We start from the raw sequence: 18,605 nt of genomic DNA on the forward strand, positions 1-18,605 counted from the left end.
CACTCTAATACTTTCAAAAGTGCCTAATAATGCATTTCTCAGAACTAAGTTCCTGTTGTGAAGTAACACATGATTGTGTGAATTCACCATTCCTCTTCCAGATTCGTGGTGCTCTTAATGCCATCAGAGGCTTGATTCCTGCCACCTCAGGAGGGAAGCCTAAAGCAGTTGTTACTCACAGCAGTGGAAACCATGGCCAAGCTCTCACCTACGCTGCCAAATTGGAAGGTACCTAATGTCTCAGACCATTGCATAGGCTCATCAGAGAGGAAAACTATCTTTAATTTCAGTGAGAGTGGTGATGGATGTGGGAAGTTAATCTCCAAAGGAATTTCCACCCTAAACTCTACTGACTTACACTGTTTTCCCCACCCAGGGATCCCTGCTTATATTGTGGTACCCCGAACAGCTCCCAACTGTAAAAAACTAGCAATACAAGCCTATGGAGCCTCTATAGTGTACAGTGAACCGAGTGATGAGGTAAGAAAGCAGTCTCATTTGATTGACTGCTTTTCTTGCTTTACTGGCTGCTGCTTTCCAGTCTCCTTCATTGATTCTTCTTCCAAACTTTTCGTACCTGTACTCACTCAAATATTGTTAGTCTCATAGTTTAACATATCACCTATATTCTAATAACCCAGATTTGCATATCTGACTTTCTCACTTGGATGCCTCAAGAGGCTTCTCAGACTTGCTAGTCTGCAACCAAACTCTTCATCGTCCCAGTTATTCCCATTCCGGTTTTCCTTATCTCAGTAAATGGCAAAACAAAACAAAAATTTGGTATTATCTTTGATATTCTCAAACCCCACATTCAAATCTCAGTGCTTTCAAAATATATCCAAATCCAGCTGTTTCCAACAGCCTTTTTCACGGCTACCCTGGTTCAAACCGACATCAACCCTCATGTAGATTCAGTAACCTAACTGGTCTCTTCCACCCTTGCCCCACTGTTTAAGAGCAACCAGAACTATCCATTTACTAAATGGATAAATCAAGACCTGTCTCTCATCTAAAACTTAGGTGAACTACCCAATCCTTTCTTAAATCCTCTCATCTCCTTTCACCACCCCCCTGTCAAACATACCATGTCAGTCACACTAACTGCTTAGCAGTTCCTCAGAAAGGCCAGACACTCCCGCTTTGTAGTCTTTGCACTTGTTATTACCCACTTGAAATGTTCTTTAAAAACCCACAGTACTTGCTCAAATTTGTTACTTTAGTAGAGGCCCTTCATTTTTCTCCACAGCTCTTAAATGTATCATATATTTACTTCCCAGCTCTCCCCACCGTGTAAGAATATAAATCTTTTGAGGTTTATAAACTTGTTAACTGCTGTATCTCCAGTGCCTGAACAAAATCTGAGAAGTAAATGAATCAAACTTGTTGGAAAGTCTATTAAATATAAATCAAGTAAACTAATCCAATGTATTTCAGTCTAGAGAAAATGTTACAAAACAAATTGTGGAAGAAACAGAAGGCATCATGGTACATCCCAACCAGGAGCCTGCAGTGATTGCTGGGCAAGGGACAATTGCCCTGGAAGTGCTGAACCAGGTAATATAGCATACTGGTAAAGCTGTTTGGCTGCCAATTCGGTTATTTAATATGTACACAAAAAATTGCCTAATAATAAGCCCATTTACACTTTATATTCTTCTTACTAAAGGTTCCCTTGTTGGATGCACTCGTGGTTCCAGTAGGGGGAGGAGGAATGATTGCTGGAATAGCAGTTACAATTAAGGTGAGGAAAAGAGCTTCCGGAGGACTTCCTGCTTCTGTTATAAAGGCTTTACTTTATATCATAGTACATTGTGGATACTTGCTCGGTAATCTCCCCAAATTTTCATCCAGTCCTATAATCCCTTGGCACTCTGAAATGGAAGGCCTCACCATCCTCTTCACTGAGCAGTTAGAATGAGTGATATACCCCCACATCCTGTCCCTGAATCCCATTTCACTCATCAGTCCACGACAGGGGCTTCCTTTTCTCCAGATTACCACTGGAACCAGATGTGATCCAGACAACTAGAGGATATTATTAAACAAAGGATTTATTTATAAAGTGCTTCAAGGTCATAATTTCATAACATGTATCAAAGGGAAAGACTCTTTGGCAGAGATATTACTTTTTCAGCCTATTTTATTTTAGGCATGCAGGCAGTGCTGTGGTTAGTTGTAAGGTGTCTAATATTCCTTTTCCCAGGCTTTAAGACCTAGTGTGAAGGTTTATGCTGCTGAACCCTTGAATGCAGATGACTGCTACCAGTCCAGACTGAAAGGGGAACTGATGCCCAATCCTTGTCCTCCAGAAACCATAGCAGATGGGGTCAAATCCAGCATTGGCTTAAACACCTGGCCTATCATCAGGGACCTTGTGGATGATGTCTTCACTGTTACAGAGGATGAAATTAAGGTAAGACCGCAAAAGGAAAAAACAAGACTCTAGGCACAATAACTTTCTCTTGCTAGGAGTAGCAGGAGACCCATAGGGACCTTAACTTCATTCCATGTTGGAGAGGGTACCCTAGGTGTAGTATAACCCTCTTGATGGCAGAAGCAGTGTTAAAGTGTAAGAAGAGCCTTGCTCACTGGCAAGCACACATACTTAATAAGAAAATTCAGATAAAGCATGTATGCTCTTCTGGCCTTTTATGATTAAACCCCTTAGACTATTCGTCTCATGTTTCACTAATCCTCACTCTTCTGTACCAACAGTATGCAACCAAGCTGGTGTGGGAGAGAATGAAACTACTCATTGAACCTACAGCTGGTGTTGCAGTGGCTGCTGTACTGTCTCAGCATTTTCAAACCGTTTCCCCAGAAGTAAAGAACATTTGTGTTGTGCTCAGTGGTGGAAATGTAGACTTAACCTCTCTGACTTGGATGAAGCAGGCTGAAAGGCCAGTTAATCAATCTGTTTCTGTTTAAATTATACAAAACAGATGGATGCACTGTCTCCAGATATGTGTAACTTTGTTTCTGGTCATTGTCAATATTTCATCTTTCTTTCTTAAATAGATTTCAAAATCCTAATGGATAGAAATTTCAATAAGATTTAATAGTTTTTTGGATTAAGTAGGAGAAAAACTTCATCCTTAACTGAGACACTTGTCAAAGCCAAAAAAAATCTTTTGCAAAAACCATCAGATCTGTAGGCTCCCCAACGTATAGTGACAGAAGCCCATGAAGTCCATTATTCTGGGTCCATTTCAAGCACTGTTGAAGGAATCTCACTTTTTATCCAAGGTACTGGTTCTGGTACATACGGATCATAAGTCCATTTGGGGAAAACTCGTTTATAGAGGTTCATTAGTACTGTGTCTTGAGATTTTAGCTTCCCATCAAAACTGCATTTCATGTGGCCATGGGTGCCTAGAAAAACACCAGAGCAAGTTGGTAAAATTAAAAGTGGGAATTTTTAAAGTAATGAACTCCCAACCCAACAGTCATTTGGTAACACTGGGAAAATCTTGACAAGGTCCCAAATCCACATTCTTACCTAAAGGCTCTTTGATGTGTCCCCTTCGGCCCCACTTTGTTCTCAGTTCCACTGGTTTAAACCATAGCACATCCTCTTAAAATGGAACACATAGAAAACCAAGATGAAATATTTATCCACAAAATATAAAATAGCAATTAGATTCCATCTGCCTCCTCCATGCCTACCTCTGTTGAAGAACATGTAACGTACTACTGCTGTCTTAGTAAAAATTTTGAAAGGATGACCACTCAGAACAACTCTCTTGATGACCATTCTGTCTGGATCCACTGACAACAGATGGCCTGTAGCAATGAGGTTGTGCATTCCTAAGAAAAAAAAGCAAAGCAGCTATTCAGTTTATTGTTGCAATTCTTCTAAAGATCTATGTAAGACTTTCTTGGAGGAACATTAATAACAATGCACTATGCTGCCCTCCTGCGTCCCAGGCAGAGAGTAATACATGATATTCCTGCTTAGCCTGTCCCAGAACCTATCCTACATATAGCAATGTGAGCAACCTCTACCAATTAGCTAAGGTTTGCAACCAAGATCAAAATGCAGTTTGGCATCTCTAAGATCCTCCATGAAGAAATATATATATATATATAATATATATATGTAATTTACTTATATATATATATATAAAATCATTACTTTCTTCACACAATTTGGTTCTCAATCTAAATATAGAAGACAAATTAAATCCTATTAAGGACCTTACTGCAAGCCTGTTCACCTCGGAACTCAACTTACCATTGCTTTTCTGTTTGAAAAGCAGCACAGATGCAGGAGGAAAAGTGATTGGCGCATATACTGTTACCACTAGGGCCACATCAGCAGTCAGGAATCTCTGAAATTTATGTTTATCCGCTGCCACAACACACAAATGTTTTTGGTTAGAAAACAACAAAGACATTTTAAGAAAAATCATAGGTAATCCAGGGGCCCTTGAAAAGTCCTAATCACCACAGCTCGTAAACCCAAGGTAGCACGTGTGTCTGCGCTACTAATTCTCAAAAATATCTTGCATTGATACAAATGAGACACAAGCCAGTCCTGTTAGTGATTTTTCAACCAGAGATGGATTCTTGGAGACTCGACTATGATTTGGGGTTTGAAAAGTTCTCATGGTGACTCTGATGCCTATCACCCCATGTCATGTGAGAAATTAGTGCTTTATAAAGATTATCCCTACTAAATCAACAACTCTTGATCCTGAACAGGGACTGGCAAACATTTTCTGTAAAGGGCCAGAGAGTGAATAGTTTAGGCTTTTGTGGCTATGCAGTTTCTGTCAAAACTACTCAACCATTGCCATTCTAGCACAAAGGCAGCCATACATTGAATATTTTAAAAAGTATAGGGGCAGGCATCTGGCCAAGCATTCAAGATGCCTATGTCCCACATCCAAGTGCCTAGATTCGATCCCCAGCTCTGGTTCCTGTTCCTGACTCCTGCTTGCTGCTACTATGAACCTGGGAGGTAGTGGTGATGGCTCAAATAGTTTGGAGGGGAGGGAGACAGTGTTCCTGCTACCCACTTGGGATACTTGCATTGAATTCCTGGTTTTGGCCCCCAGCCATTGCAGGCACTTGGGGAGTGAACTAGCAGATTGGGGCTCTCTGTCTTGTCTCCCTCTCAAATAAATTAATTTAAAAAATAAAAATTCTGACTGTGTTCCAATAAACCTTTGTTTACATACAAAAACAAGTGATGGGGCAGATTTGGCCTCAAGGCCACAGTTTGTTCACCCCCAATCTTGAGACTACCTGCAACTTCAGTTTTACTTTCAATGTAACCTTCCCCCCCAACCTTTATATAACTTATAACTTAAGGAAACATAGGAAAATGGAATACTTTAAGGGAAAGAGAAATGAATCTCTTATTTAGAGAGCATGGTTGGTGAGAATAAAAATTCCTACTGCTTTCATCCTTCTCTTGCTGTTGCTGAGAGCCAAGCGAGCAACCAGTGTGCTATGCAAGGGTGATACTCAGAAGGCCCTTGTCCCTGGTCACCACTCTCCAAACTCTCATCCAGCCTCAACATCCCAAAGCCCACACCTCCCTGGCTTTACCCAACTATGCCCATACCCAGCCTCCATCCCTTCACCCACAGTGGCAAGGTGTCCAACAACGTGACACACCCTTTTTATAAAGTTGCCATCTATGGTTCAAAACCTACACTGAAACCTACTTATGGCAGAGAAGCCTCAGCACCACATAGAGATGCATCACTGAGATGCGTCAGACAGGTTCAGACATTTTGCATAAAAACATCATTGGCTCCTAAGCCAGAGTATACTGAAAATAACCTCTAACTCAGAGAGTTTGGAACTATTATACAATCCTCCCCCAAGTCAGTCTCCCCAAAGACGGTATGATGGACAAGAACCCAGAAGCTTCCCCACTGCTGACCTGCAGTGTGCTGAGAGAATAATGGTGAAGCTCGGAAGCGCCGGAACCCACAGTGGAAGATCAGCTCCTCTTTGGCTTTCACAGGCTCTGTGTCACCAGGGTTCCGCCTCACCACCATATTCAATACTGACATCTGAGGACCAGGTAAGGGGGAAACACACACACACACACTTCAGTCTGGAAATACAAGCCTGATCTGAAAGAAGGCAAATCAAACCAGCAGGCTGCTCAGATTCACCCTAGGGAGTAACAATGCTAAGGGTAGAGAATAGATGATAGCACATACTCTTCCCTCTACCAACCACTGGGATGAGAGCTCTCATCATGTACTCCTCTATGCTCGCTTACCTTCTGCATCTGCCACAAAATCAGTGACCTCCAAGTTATTCGCTCACCACTCAATTCAAAGCCACATCCATTCAAGCCTCTGCTTCCTCAACCCTTACCCTTACCGGAACTGACTAAAGGCCAGGGATGGTACATAACACCCAACATACACAAATACTGGCCACCATCAAGTCTGCACCTTGGCATAAACCTTTATTTTTAAAGCTGCCAACTTGTTCAAAGTCTAACCTGGAAAACCTTCTTATCTCAGAGAAGTCTCAGAACCACACAGAAAAGGCATCACTAAGATGCTTCAGACAGGTTCAGACATTTTGGGTAAAACCATCATTGACTTCTCTCCTAGCCTCCAATTCCCAATCATAAAGACACAATTTTCTCATCTCCATGAGCAAAATGCCAGTCACATAAACAGAATTCTAGACTCTGAGGACAGTTTTAAGTTTTCTAACTCCCAATTCCCCACAAGGCATTAATTCACCTTCTGTTCATGAGGGAGTAAAGAAAATGCAATCATAGGTGCTCCTCGCCTGAAGGACTCCACTACTGAGACAGGAACATCCGAGACGTGAAGTGTGACATACCAGCCAACCTATGAGCAAAAAGCAGGAAACAATCAGTTACCCTTCACGTTACAATGACAAAGTCATCTTTCCAAATGTGTGAGGCTCCCACACTACCCCAAAACCCAACTCTCTCTTCAAGAAAGTCTTTCACAGATGCTTTTACTACTCAAATGAAGCTTTCTCAGTTAACAACTCTGATACTCTGTTCCCTTTACCACTCTTGCTGAGTACTCAGCTATAGGCAGCATAGAACTAAATTATTAGGTCCTCATTCTCAGGCCAAGACAAGCAGTAAAGTAGGGAGCACTGTGGCAAAAGAAAGCAAATTTCAGGATGGACAAGTAGGTACCTCAGCTCCTTCAACCTCTTTGTCATCAATCTCTTTAAAGATGCTTTTCCTGGTATTAGCAAAGTTCTGAAACTGAAAGATCCGAGCATAATCTCGAGGAAGGTTTTCCTTAGGATCCCATGGAGATGTCCGGAAACTCTTAAGGCCTCTGTATTTCTGAAATCTAGAATATAGAATTTTAAGAAATTAACAGTTAATTTATGTGGTGCTACATAAGACCCGAGTCATAGCTAAGACTCTAGCTTAAAAGAACTCTAATCATTATCTCTAATTGCTTAAGCCAAGACCACACTTTTTTTTTTTAACATTTATTTATTTGAAAGCTAGAGGAAGAGGCAGACACAGAGAGCTTCCATCTGCTGATTCAATCCCCAAATGGCTATAACAGCCAGGGCTGGGCCAGGCTAAAATTAGGAACAGGAGTTTCATCTGGGTCTCGCATGTGGGTGCAGAGGGTCAAGCATTTGGGCCATTTTCCATTGCTTTCCCAGGTGTACCAACAGAGAGCTGGATTGGAAGTGGAGCAGCTGTTACCCAAATGGGATGTCAGGGCTGCAGACAGCAGCTTAACCCACTGTGCCACAACACCAATCCCACTCTAAAACAACTTTTAACAAGAAATTAAGAAACAAACACAAGGTTGTAACTGACAAGTACTTGCAATGGGAGTGGGCGTTTGGCATTTAAAATGCCACTTAGGATGACTGCATCCATACCAGAGTACCTAGGGCTAGTCCCCAACTCTGCTTCTGATTCCAGCTTCCACTAATGTGTACCCTGGGAGGCAGCAGGTGATGGCTCAAGCCCCTGTGACTCACATGGGAGACCCAGGTTGAATTTCAGGCTCTGGCGTTGGCCTGACCCAAACCTGGCTGTTATAGGTATTTGCGGAGGGAACCAGTGGATGGAAAATCTGTTCCTCTGCTTTCAGTAACTAAAAAGTTATTTATAGTGGCTCTATGAGGGCCGGCATGTGGTGTAGCAGGTAAAGCCATCGCCTGCAGTGACAGCATCCCATATGGACACCAGTTTAAGTCCTGGCTGCTCCACTCCCAATCCAGCTCTCTGCTGTGGCATGGGAGAGCAGCAGAGATGGCCCAGGTCCTTGGGCTCCTGCACTCACATGGGAGACCTGGAGGAGGCTCCTGGCTCCTGATTGGCGCAGCTCTGGCCATTGCAGCCAACTGGGGAGTGAACCAGCAGATGGAAGACCTCTCTCTGCCTATCCTCTTCTGTGTAACTCCAACTTTCAAATAAATAAATCTTAAAAAAAAAAAATAGTGGCTCCTTGTCACCTCTCAGTGGTAGGCTTTTTAACCTGACAAACAAGAAGGTAGGAAATAACCTTTTCACTCTAATATTTCATGTAAACTCTCTGAGTTTAATCAGACAGCTCTAAAGCAAACAAGATCTACACCTTCATGCTTTCACTGTTGCTGTTCTAATCCCCAAAACCTCCAAATGTATATACACATCAACTGAGTACTGGCTCCAGCAGGAAGTATCTGCTAGTTAACCTTAGTACTTCTCCTTCATTAAAGGCCTATAATATTAGTCTATACCCTGATTCTATTACTGTTCCCAGTATGTATGCAGCAGCTTCCAATATAGAATGTTAGCCTTGGGGGCTGGCCCTGTGGCATAGTGGGTAAAGCCACCGCCTGCAGTGCTGGCATCCTATATGGGCACCAGTTCAAGTCCCGGCTGCTCTGCTTCTAATCCAGCTCACTGCTATGGCCAAGGAAAGCAGGACAAGATCACCCAAATCCTTGGGCCTCCGCACTTGTATGGGAGACCCAAAAGAAGCTCCTGGCTCTGGCTTCGGGATCGGCCCAGCTCAGGCCATTGTGGCCATTTGGGGAGTGAACCAACATATAGAAGACCTCTTCCTTTCTCTGTCTCTCTGTAACTCTTTCAAATAATAATAATAAAAAAGAATGTTAGCCTTTCAGGAGCAGGGACAGTGCTGTTTTCTTTTTAAACATAATCTCTGTTCTTTTCTTCTTCTTCTTCTTTTTTTTTTTTTTAAGATTTATTTATTTATCTGAAAGTCAAAGTCATGCAGAGAGAGAGAAAGAGATATTCCACCTGCTGGTTCACTCCCCAGTTGGCCGCAATGGCCAGAGCTGCTCTTATCCGGAGCTAGGAGCCAGGAGCTTCTTCCAGGTCTCCCATGCGGGTGCAGGAGCCCAAGGAGTTGGGCCATTTTCTACTGTTTCCCAGGCCACAGCAGAGAGCTGGATTAGAAGTGGAGCAGCCAGGACTCGAACCGATGCCCATATGGGATGCTGGCACTGTAGGTGGTGGCTTTACCCGCTTCGCCACAGCGCCGGCCCCGCTGTTTTCTTCTTTGGCATCATGTTGACATTCTAAACCACATAAGTTTTAAATAAAACCTTTCAACTGAATTTAAACTCATGAACTAACCGAATTCTGGCAGCCACATCACGGGGGGTGTCCACTTCATCTGGAAACATCTCTTCCAGTCTTTCTTGTTTATATTTCTCCAACATTTTTTCCTCAGCCTCTTCATCTACATTCTCGTCATATAGATCATCACGTACAGAGTCCCCTACAGTCATAGTTTCACATTCCTCCTCTTCTTCCACTTCACTACTCTCATCCTGTAGAACACAGGGTTAGTTATTTACACCTGTCCCTACCCCAAGTCAACTAAGCTAAGAATATCAGATACCTGGTCCCAACCAGTATAAAATCTAATGGCACCTAAGTTATAAAGCACAGATCTGATTCTCCGTACCTACAGAAGACTGCCTTTTTTTTTTTTAGATCATGTTTATTTGAAAGGCAGAGTACAGGGAGAAGGAAGATAAAAGGAGAGACAGATACCAAGATATTCCATCTGCTGGTTCACTCACCAAATGGCCACAACAGCCAGGGCAGAGATAGGCCAAAGCCAAGAGTCTGGAACTCTATTTGGGTCTCCCATGTGGGTGGCAGGGGTCCAAGCACTTGGGCCATCTTCAGCTGCTTTCCTAAATGCATTAGCAGGGAGCTAGACTGGAAGTGGAGCAGCTGATACTCAAACCAGTGCCCATAAGGGATGTCAGTGTTGCAGGTGGCAGCTTAACCTGCTGTACCACAATACCAGCCCCAAGAGGCATTTTTTTTTAATTTATTTGACAGGTAGAGTTATAGACAGTAAGAGAGAGAGAGAAAGGTCTTCCTTCCATTAGTTCACCCCCCAAATGGCCGCTACGGCCCACACTGCGCCGATCCGAAGCCAGGAGCCAGGTGCCTCCTCCTGGTCTCCCATGCAGTTGCAGGGGCCCAAGCACTTGGGCCATCCTCCACTGCCTTCCCAGGGCCACGGCAGAGAGCTGGACTGGAAGAGGAGCAGCCAGGACTAGAACCGGCGCCCATATGGGATGCCAGCGCCACAGGCGGAGGATTGACCGAGTGAGCCACAGCGCTGGCCCGAGGCATTCTTAGACTCACCCCACACACCTCTCAAGGTTAGGACTGCCATTTGATTTGCATGTGGAGCTATACACAGAAATGGCTTAAGAACCCATTTTCTTCCTAAGATTTATTTATTGAGGCTGGTGTTGTGGCTTAGTGGATAAAGCCACCACCTGTAGCGCCAGCATCCCATATGGGAACCAGTTCGAGTCCCCACTGCTACACTTCCAATCCAGCTCCCTGCTAATACACCTAATAAAGCAGCAAAAAAAAATGGTCCAAATGCCTGGGTCCCTGTACCCACCTGGGAGACCTGGAAGAAGCTCCTGGCTTCTGATTGGGCAGCCATCTAGGGAATGAACCAGTGGATAGAGGATATCTCTCTTTTAAGACAGAGTTACAGGGGTAGGCACTATGGTGTAGCAGGTAGAGCCACCACCTGCAGTTCGAGTTCCAGCTGCTCAGCTTCCAATCCAGCTCTCTATTATGGCCTGGGAAAGCAGCAAAAGATGGCCCAAGTGCTTGGGTCCCTGCACCCTTGTGGGAGACCTGGAAGAAGCTCCTGGCTCCTGGCTTCAGACTGGCCCAGCTCCAGCCATTGCAGCCATTTAGGGAGTGAACCAGCAAATGGAAGACTTCTCTCTCTCTACCTATCTGTAACTCTGCCTGTCAAATAAATAAATAAATCTTTGGAGGGCGGGAGGGATAGACAGAATTACATAGAGAAGAAAAGAGATCTAGGCCGGCGCCACGGCTCACTAGGCTAATCCTCCGCCTTGCGGCGCCGGCACACCGGGTTCTAGTCCCGGTCGGGGCGCCGGATTCTGTCCTGGTTGCCCCTCTTCCAGGCCAGCCCTCTGCTGTGGCCAGGGAGTGCAGTGGAGGATGGCCCAGGTGCTTGGGCCCTGCACCCCATGGGAGACCAGGAAAAGCACCTGGCTCCTGGCATCGGATCAGCGCGGTGCGCCGGCCGCAGCGGCCATTGGAGGGTGAACCAACGGCAAAGGAAGACCTTTCTCTCTGTCTCTCTCTCTCACTGTCCACTCTGCCTGTCAAAAAAAAAAAAAAAAAAAAAGATCTTCCATCCTTAGTTCATTCCCCAAACAACCACAATGGCCAGAGCTGGGCCGATCTGAAGCCAGAAGCTTCAGATCAGACATAGTGAGAGATTTTTCAGTTACTGGTTCACTTCCCAAATGGGTCAAAGTATTTGGGCCAGCAGTGCTGCTTCCCAGGCGCATTAGTAGGGAGCTAGATCAGAAGTAGAGTAACCAAGACTTGAACCCACACTCCAATACGGGATGTGGGTATACCATGTAGTGGCCTAACCCACTACAACCACAACACTGGCCCAGGCCCAATTTTCTTACCTGAGATTCCTCTTCCATAAAATCCTCATGTTCTGTATCATCATATTCATCTCCTTCCCCACCACTGTCACCATCTTCATCCAAAATCCACTCAGCTTGGTAACTGGATGTTCCTTTGGGGACCTTCTTTACCACTTTGGAAGTTTCCTTCAAGAAGTCTGTAAAAGCCCAAAGAATTAAGCAAATTATATACCACCTTTTCCCATCACTCTGGGATTTCTCACCTAGACAAGATGCTAGATAGTGGGTCCCAGCATTGTGACAGAGCAGGTTAAACCTCTGCTGCAATGCTGGCACCCCATGTGGACACCAGTTCAAGACTTTGCTGCTCTATTGGCCCTGCACCCAAGCTGGAGACCTGGAAGAAGCTCTGGGCTCCTCGCTTTGGCCTGGGCTGGGCCACACCACTGTAGCCATGTGAAGAGTGAACCAGTGGATGGAAGATCCTTTTCTCTGTCTCTCCTCCTCTCTAACTCTTTCAAATAAATAAGTAATAAATCTTTAAAAAAAAAAAAAAAGATGCTAGATAGTGCTGCTAACAATCTCTAGCAGACACTATGAGTAGAAAATATGTCCATTAATTTGGGTACCTCATACCCAGCAACACTTACATAGCTAGATAGATAAGCCTTGTTATAAAGTTTATTCACTGTAAGGCAATAAGATGGAGTGGGTATTGTGGCACAGAGGGTTAAGCTGCCACTTCAGACACCTGTATCCCATATTGCCAGTCCTACAGATTGAACCAGCAGATGGAAGATATCTGTCACTTTGCCTTTCAAATAAAAAGTAAATTAACATTAAAAAAAAAAAAAAAACAACTTGGAGGAATGGAACAAATCTGTGTCTAATGTTTGCTTAATGCAAACACACAACATTTAGGGATGAGAGGACATGACATACCCTCAAGTACATCTGCATTCCGCTCCAACCTATGTGATCTTCACAGTGAGCAGCTAGACAAAATCCACAATCCCACATCAGGTAAGTAACCTTCCAATACCAACCATTTGCTTCCCTTAGCTCCTCCTCAGTAGGCCAAGTCTGCTCCCCTTCCATTGGATCTGGGATAACCTCTGTTTGCAAAGATTCCTGTTTCTCAGGGTCTGCCTTCATTAGGACTTTAATGTCTTCTTCCATATCAGTTACAGCATCCATAGCACAAATCTGAAAACCAATCAAATGGTCAAACATTAACCCAAAACCCACTAAACCAGAAGATGGATAAAACAGAAAGCCAAAATCTGTCAACGTTTTCCAGATGGCTGCTTTATGGCATTTTAAGTCGTATTACTGCCTGGCTCTTGAGGCCTTTCTTAATCTGGTCCTACTCCCACTTGTTTATACCTCACTTGTTTGTGAGGTATTATTAAGCTGATTTCTTTAGAATTCAAAAAGAAACCCTCTGACCCATCACCGTGCCTAGTTCTGATATTGTTTCTATTTTCTAGCATATTCTTTGATCTTTTCAACTCATAAATTACACACGTGGCTCAAGCTGGATCTCTTCAGTAAAGCTTGCCAATTTATTTTCCCAGTTCCTACGGCATTTCTCTAACTTAACCATAGACTCTCGCAGTCTGTACTTCAAAGGTGTTTGTCATGTTTTTCTGACCCAATTAAATTCTCTAAGGAAAGTAACCACACCTTGAGTCTTTTATAAACACAGAGCCAGCAGCAGGGTACCTAGAAAGTACTGGAAACATGTCTGACTTAACGTATCTAGAGCTGATTGTTGCTGCCATACTCCAACTAGTAATCTCCTCATTGGCTTGAGAGACTGCCTTCTCTAAATTCAAGTTTCCATTCCATGCCAACTTACATACAAATCTGCAAGAACAAATCTTTAAGAACATCAACCTTGGGCTGGCGCTGTGGTGCAGCAGGTTAACGCCCTGGCCTGAAGCGCTGGCATCCCATATGGGCGCCCAGTTCTAGCCCCTGTGTTCCACTTCCAATCCAGCTCTCTGCTATGGCCTGGGAAAGCAGTGGAGGATGGCCCAAGTCCTTGAGCCCCTGCACCTGCATGGGAGACCAGAAGAAGCTCCTGGCTTCAGATCAGCGCAGCTCCAGCCATTGTGGCCAATTGGGGAGTGAACCAGCAGATGGAAGACCTCTCTCTCTCTCTCTCTCTCTCTGCCTCTTCCTCTTCCTCTCTCTGTGTTAACTCTGACTTTTGAATAAATAAATAAATCTTAAAAAAAAAAAAAAAAAACATCAATCTTACCTCCATCACCATGCCTGGGTCCTTTTGGGGTTTAATCACTCTAGTATTTAAAGGAAAAGGGTCCGTGGGGGCGTCTATCTGTTTCATCTGGAAATCACCATGTCCAACAATATGTAGCAAGCTATTTACATTCAGAGCCTGCCCACGAACATAGCCTGAGAGTTTCAGGGTGCCCACCAAGTTATTCTCTTCACTAGCCACAAAATCAGCAGTGTGGGCAAACAGGTAGGCCCGCCGATCTCGAAATGCAAGATGCCGCTGCTTCTGGTTAGCCAACTGCCTCAGCAGCATCCCTGCCTCCTGCTGAGTGTCTAACAGGAGGAGTTTGTCATCAGGAAAGCGCTTCTCCACTGCTTTACTTAGCTTCTTTCTGGCATCTATTTGTTTCTTCGGTGGAAGGCCAGAAACCCCCTGGACAGCTAGTGCTGTAAGCAAAAGAGAAAGGCTTTTATGACCTATTGCTTCCCTACATGAAAAGCCCCTAGGTCGCACAATCTAACAGTTCAACTGCGAGCCCACGGATTACCAGGAAAACCAACACTTGGCTATCCTAAAGAAATGTCACACTGAAACAAAACTTTTCTTCTTCCTCTGGTCAGCAAATAGCCCAGAGATTTCAAAAAACTAAAACTTTGATGATTTGTAAATAATGGACAAGTTTAATCTGCACATGTATGTTACACCACCAGCTAAATAAAATCCATCAGTATCCCTGTATAAAATGCCAATAATGCTTAGTATAACTGCACAGTAAGTGCTAATTAATTCCCTAATAGACACTACTCCAACTCACTTACTGTAAGTGGGGAGGCCCTGAGCAAAGAGGCAGGAAAGACAGTAATCCCCAGTGTTGTCCCAGCCTTCTAGAGGATCAAGGAGGAACACGATGGTGTCCGCTACTTTGGCCATATCTAACACAGTATGCAGATCCCCTGGAGATGGAAAACAGGAAGAGGAGATGATTGGCACCAACACGTCGTGTTCAAAATACATGACCATTACTCACACCTAAGGAAAAAAAAAAAAAAAAAACACTGGGTACTCTAACCTGGCCTTGCAGATGTGAAAAACCACCGGTGTTTCAACCGTGGACATAGCAGCATAAAACTTTGGGTGCTGCCCCATACATTCAAGTGGACTGTTCCAGTGTCCGTGTCCTGAAGCAGACGAAAGGCCTCTGACAAGGAAACCCTATTGTGCAGAGGCACCACCAAGACTTGATGAGGAGGGCCATCTTTGCTGCCTAGGTGTCTCTTCTCTGCCAGAACCTGATAACAGAAAGACCAGAGAACATCTCAATCCCTCTATTTCGCTCCAGTATTGCACTTCTAACAGTGCAGATACCTCATTATGGTCACATGTATGCCAGGGAAGGGGTGGCAGGAGCTTCAACCCAAGCAAAAAATACTCTAGCACCAAGCCAGGCCTGGACATCCGACATGTGCTTTAGGGTCATTCTCTGTCCCTGGCCGCTTTCCTGGGTCACATTTTCTAGTTCAAGGCCTAGAAGGGTATCATTTCTAGGGGGCACTGCAGGCTAGTGGGTAATGCCACTGCCTGCCATGCCAGCATCCCATATAGGCAAGGGTTCCTGGTTGCTCCACTTCCGGCCCAAGCGCCTGGGCTCCTGCCACCCATGTTGGGAGATCCAGATGAAGCTTCTGGCTCCTGGCTTTGGACTGGCCCAGCCCTGGCTATTGTGGCCCTCTGGGGAGTGAACCAGCGGATCTGTCTCACCCCGTCTAACTCTGCCTTTCAAATAAAATAAATCTTTATCAAGAAGGGGAGCGGTATCATCTCCCAACCCCAGTGCCTCTCACCGCCTCCTTCTTCTGCTTTCGGAGCTGGCTGGCGCGATGCCTCTGGTCGACTCTGCTGAGCTCTTTCCTCGCCTTCTTACATATGACTTTCAGTGCTAGACGGCCTGCAGGGCAGACCAGAAGGGGTTGTTGAGCTCTGCGCCAGAAAAAACAACAACGGGTTCCCTTCTCCACCGCTTAGGAAAGGGCCTTCCGCGAGAGGGGCCCAGGCCGAAATCAGCAGCTCAGTCCGAGCAAGGGGAAAAGCACTTAATAGAGACAAAACAGTCCTTCTTATTCCCACCCTAAGTTCTCACCCTTGTTGTCCCGCTGTGCGGACCCCCGGCCACGATGCCGCCCGCCTTTATGGGCTTTATTCTGCTGCTTGAGAGGGCCCGAGCGGTGAGCCGCCATGCCGCGGTTCACGTGCGCCCGCCAGCACTACTTCCGGGCCAGCTCAAGTGCTTCCGGTGTCCCCCTCGGGGGCGGGGCGGGGGCGGGTCCTCTCCGGGGCGAGGCGGGGCAGGGACGGGGCTCACGCGTCCTGTCGCTGGGGTCTTTCCCACCAGGCTCTCAACCGGCTCTCCGCAAAGCGGCTGTGGAAACTTTCCCCACGCCGCAGTCTGCGGTTGGGGGCTTCAGAGCCGCGGATGTAAGCTGTCGGTTCAGGGGGGCTGTGTTTGCTCCCCTGTGTTTTCACTTTTTGCGCCATAACGTTGCATCACGTAGGAAGATGAATGAAGAGTCCCTTGGTGCGGGAGGCCTAAGCGCATCCTCTCCCGTATTTCCAGGCACGCTGCCGCTCTTCAATTTGCAACAGCAGGTGTTCTTTACCACTTCGAGCAACCTCTCCTCTCCCTCAACGGCCTTGCAGTTCTGAGGCGAATCTCGTGCAAGGCGCTGCTTTCGCTCTCAGTAGCTGCCTCCGAGTCTCCGCCGTCCCCGTTGCTCCAGCCCACGCCCCCACCTCCCACATAAAAACGCCAGTGGGGCCATAGCCAACATGGCGACCCCGAGGGGGACAGACCCTCGAGCCCTCAGCGCTCCCACTTCCTCGCGACTGAAGACACCGGGGCCAGGCGAAGAACGCTGGCTTCCCCGTGGGCACTCGGGCCCTACCAGCTCCCTGTTCTCCTCCCGTCGGAAGAACGAGCAGGGAGAGGATAGGGAGCTTCTAGCTGGAGGGAAGCCACCCCTGGCGCGAGCTGCCACTCTCCCCTCAGTCGCAGGGCCGCGGGGTCCCCCGGTGCCGTGAGGCGCCGGCGGCGGCGGACGCTCACAATGCGGGTCCGCGCCCTCGAGGCGGGAGCGGGCGCGTTGCCATGACAGCGGCCCCGGCGGCACGCGCCCGGCCCCGCCGCCCCCAGGCACGCAGCCTCCTCCGGTCCCGACCTCCCCCTCCCCCGCCCCCAGCTGTGGGAAGGGGCGGGCCTGCCGCCTGACGTCTGTGCGGGGCTCGGAAGATGGCTGCGGAGCCCAGCACCGGGCAGTGGCTGCGGCGGCGGCGGCGGGCGGGGAGCGCGGCGGGCGGGTGCTCTGCCTGTCGTGTGGGGCGCTGAGCCGAGTGGCGCGGAGGCGGAGAGGGCACGCGGGGGGCTTGAGGGGCCGCTCGGCGCCGCCTCCCCGCCAGTCGCCGCACCATGGGCAGCGCGGAGGACGCAGTCAAAGAGAAACTGCTGTGGAACGTGAAAAAGGAGGTAAAGTCGGGGCGAGGACCCCCCGCCCGGGGCCGGGGGTGGGGGGCAGGGACTCCGAGGGTCTCGCGCCAGGTCCCGAGGGGCTGAAAGGTCGGAGCGCGCACCCTCCCGCGCGGGCGCCCACCGGCAGGGCCCGGGCCGGGCGGAGGCGGGGTCCTGGGCGGGCCGCGACGCCGTCCCTTCTAGCAGATCGGGGGTCAGCGCCCCTCGGCCGCAGGGGCTGAGCCGATGCTCCGGGGCTTGTTTGCTTCGCGGTCCCGCGGCTCTCCGCCCCGTGACGGCAGCAGTGCCGGGAGACCGAGGTCGGGGGAGGGGTGGTAGCGATTTCTGGAGAACCGCAGCTGCCCATTCACTGCCCGCGCCTCCTGGGGAGGGGGCGGGGCCGCGCGCGGCCGCCCGGCGGCACTGAGAGCGCTTTCAGGGGGCTTAGCGCCCCTCGTCCTCCACCCCTTTCTCGCATCGCTCTGGCAACTGAGTCGTGGCTGCCGGAGGGTTCTCCGCACACCTCCCTGTTTCTCCCTCCACGCCCACCTGCTTCCCCAGCGACCCGGGTGTGTTTTCTTGAGAATGGTTTCTTAAGACTCTGTTTCTTTCTTTCTTTTTGAGGGAAGCCCCCCACGTCAGAAAGAAACATGCTTTCCTCCACTAACCCCTTTCCTTTGACCCTGCCCAGGAGCCCATTTCGGTTTCCGTGGGGATGGGGGCAGGGGTTGCCCATAGGAATGACTCACCAGGGCTTGAGAGCTGGAAAGCTCAAAGCCTGAGGAATAGATCAGAATGAATTGGACGCCCTCCCCCACCTGCCTCTGTGGCCGTCATCTGCCAGATGTGTCAGAACCCTGAGAAAGGGAACCCATCTGTTTTGCCCTCTGTATCTGTCAGTGACACTGGGTGATCTTGGGACTGCAAGGCCTGGTGGGAAAGCACAAA

General features: G+C 47.5%; 3 protein-coding genes and 2 non-coding genes across 52 annotated transcripts in view; 2 read left to right on the plus strand and 3 right to left on the minus strand.

The window, feature by feature from the left end:
- The window catches only part of SRR (serine racemase), a 27,756-nt gene extending 13,589 nt beyond the window's left edge, over nt 1-14,167 (plus strand). For 25 of the 43 annotated variants that reach the window (XM_051824534.3, XM_070061207.2, XM_070061210.2 and 22 more), the window contains 6 exons: nt 102-228; nt 377-480; nt 1,438-1,557; nt 1,670-1,744; nt 2,207-2,416; nt 2,719-2,950. In XM_051824534.3, coding sequence (XP_051680494.1) covers nt 1,486-1,557; nt 1,670-1,744; nt 2,207-2,416; nt 2,719-2,931 — 570 coding nt within the window. In that variant the 5' untranslated portion in view covers nt 102-228; nt 377-480; nt 1,438-1,485 and the 3' untranslated portion in view covers nt 2,932-2,950. Of the gene's footprint in view, nt 1-101; nt 229-376; nt 481-1,437; nt 1,558-1,669; nt 1,745-2,206; nt 2,417-2,718; nt 2,951-13,915 lie in introns of those variants that run through there. The other 18 variants (XM_089317619.1, XM_089317618.1, XM_070061205.2 and 15 more) reach the window with 3 other exon arrangements.
- Nucleotides 2,037-16,421, minus strand: TSR1 (TSR1 ribosome maturation factor). Of its 5 annotated transcripts, none has more exons than XM_008270915.5 (15): nt 16,296-16,421; nt 16,000-16,103; nt 15,228-15,447; nt 14,977-15,111; nt 14,180-14,604; nt 12,960-13,119; nt 11,953-12,110; nt 9,587-9,783; nt 7,160-7,322; nt 6,726-6,836; nt 5,900-6,032; nt 4,238-4,354; nt 3,670-3,810; nt 3,503-3,577; nt 2,037-3,375 (listed from the first exon to the last, which is right to left on the minus strand). In XM_008270915.5, the coding sequence occupies exons 1-15, from the start codon at nt 16,390-16,392 to the stop codon at nt 3,197-3,199; spliced, it is 2,415 nt and encodes an 804-aa protein (XP_008269137.4). In that variant the 5' UTR covers nt 16,393-16,421; the 3' UTR covers nt 2,037-3,196. The 5 variants fall into 5 exon arrangements, 4 of the variants coding, with proteins under 4 accessions (XP_008269137.4, XP_069917289.2, XP_089173738.1 ...); XM_070061188.2 differs by having other exon boundaries at nt 16,000-16,135; XR_016223922.1 differs by lacking the exon at nt 9,587-9,783.
- On the minus strand, nt 5,682-5,775 carry LOC127484542 (small nucleolar RNA SNORD91 family). Its single transcript, XR_007911604.1, has one exon. It is a non-coding gene; the product is annotated as a small nucleolar RNA SNORD91 family (small nucleolar RNA).
- On the minus strand, nt 6,492-6,586 carry LOC127484541 (small nucleolar RNA SNORD91 family). Its single transcript, XR_007911603.1, has one exon. It is a non-coding gene; the product is annotated as a small nucleolar RNA SNORD91 family (small nucleolar RNA).
- A 1,061-nt stretch (nt 16,422-17,482) lies between the features above and the next one.
- SGSM2 (small G protein signaling modulator 2) overlaps nt 17,483-18,605 on the plus strand; it is a 35,634-nt gene continuing 34,511 nt past the window's right edge. For both annotated transcript variants that reach the window (XM_002718876.6, XM_051824504.3), the window contains exon 1: nt 17,483-17,675. In XM_002718876.6, coding sequence (XP_002718922.3) covers nt 17,619-17,675 — 57 coding nt within the window. In that variant the 5' untranslated portion in view covers nt 17,483-17,618. The remainder of the gene's footprint in view (nt 17,676-18,605) is intronic.

Source organism: Oryctolagus cuniculus, chromosome 17 (assembly GCF_051225735.1).
Source record: "Oryctolagus cuniculus isolate XC-2025 breed Fujian yellow rabbit chromosome 17, ASM5122573v1, whole genome shotgun sequence".
Taxonomy (NCBI): domain Eukaryota; kingdom Metazoa; phylum Chordata; class Mammalia; order Lagomorpha; family Leporidae; genus Oryctolagus; species Oryctolagus cuniculus.

Bases quoted from the DNA above. Each gene is read 5' to 3' on its own strand.
- TSR1 (XM_008270915.5), bottom strand. From the start codon at position 16,392: ATGGCGGCTCACCGCTCGGGCCCTCTCAAGCAGCAGAATAAAGCCCAT. The intron at 4,355-5,899 runs GTCAGCAGTGGG...GTGTTGTGGCAG, and splicing joins ATTCTCTCAGCACACTGCAG to CGGATAAACATAAATTTCAG. The intron at 3,376-3,502 runs GTAAGAATGTGG...GTGTTTTTCTAG, and splicing joins ACACATCAAAGAGCCTTTAG to GCACCCATGGCCACATGAAA.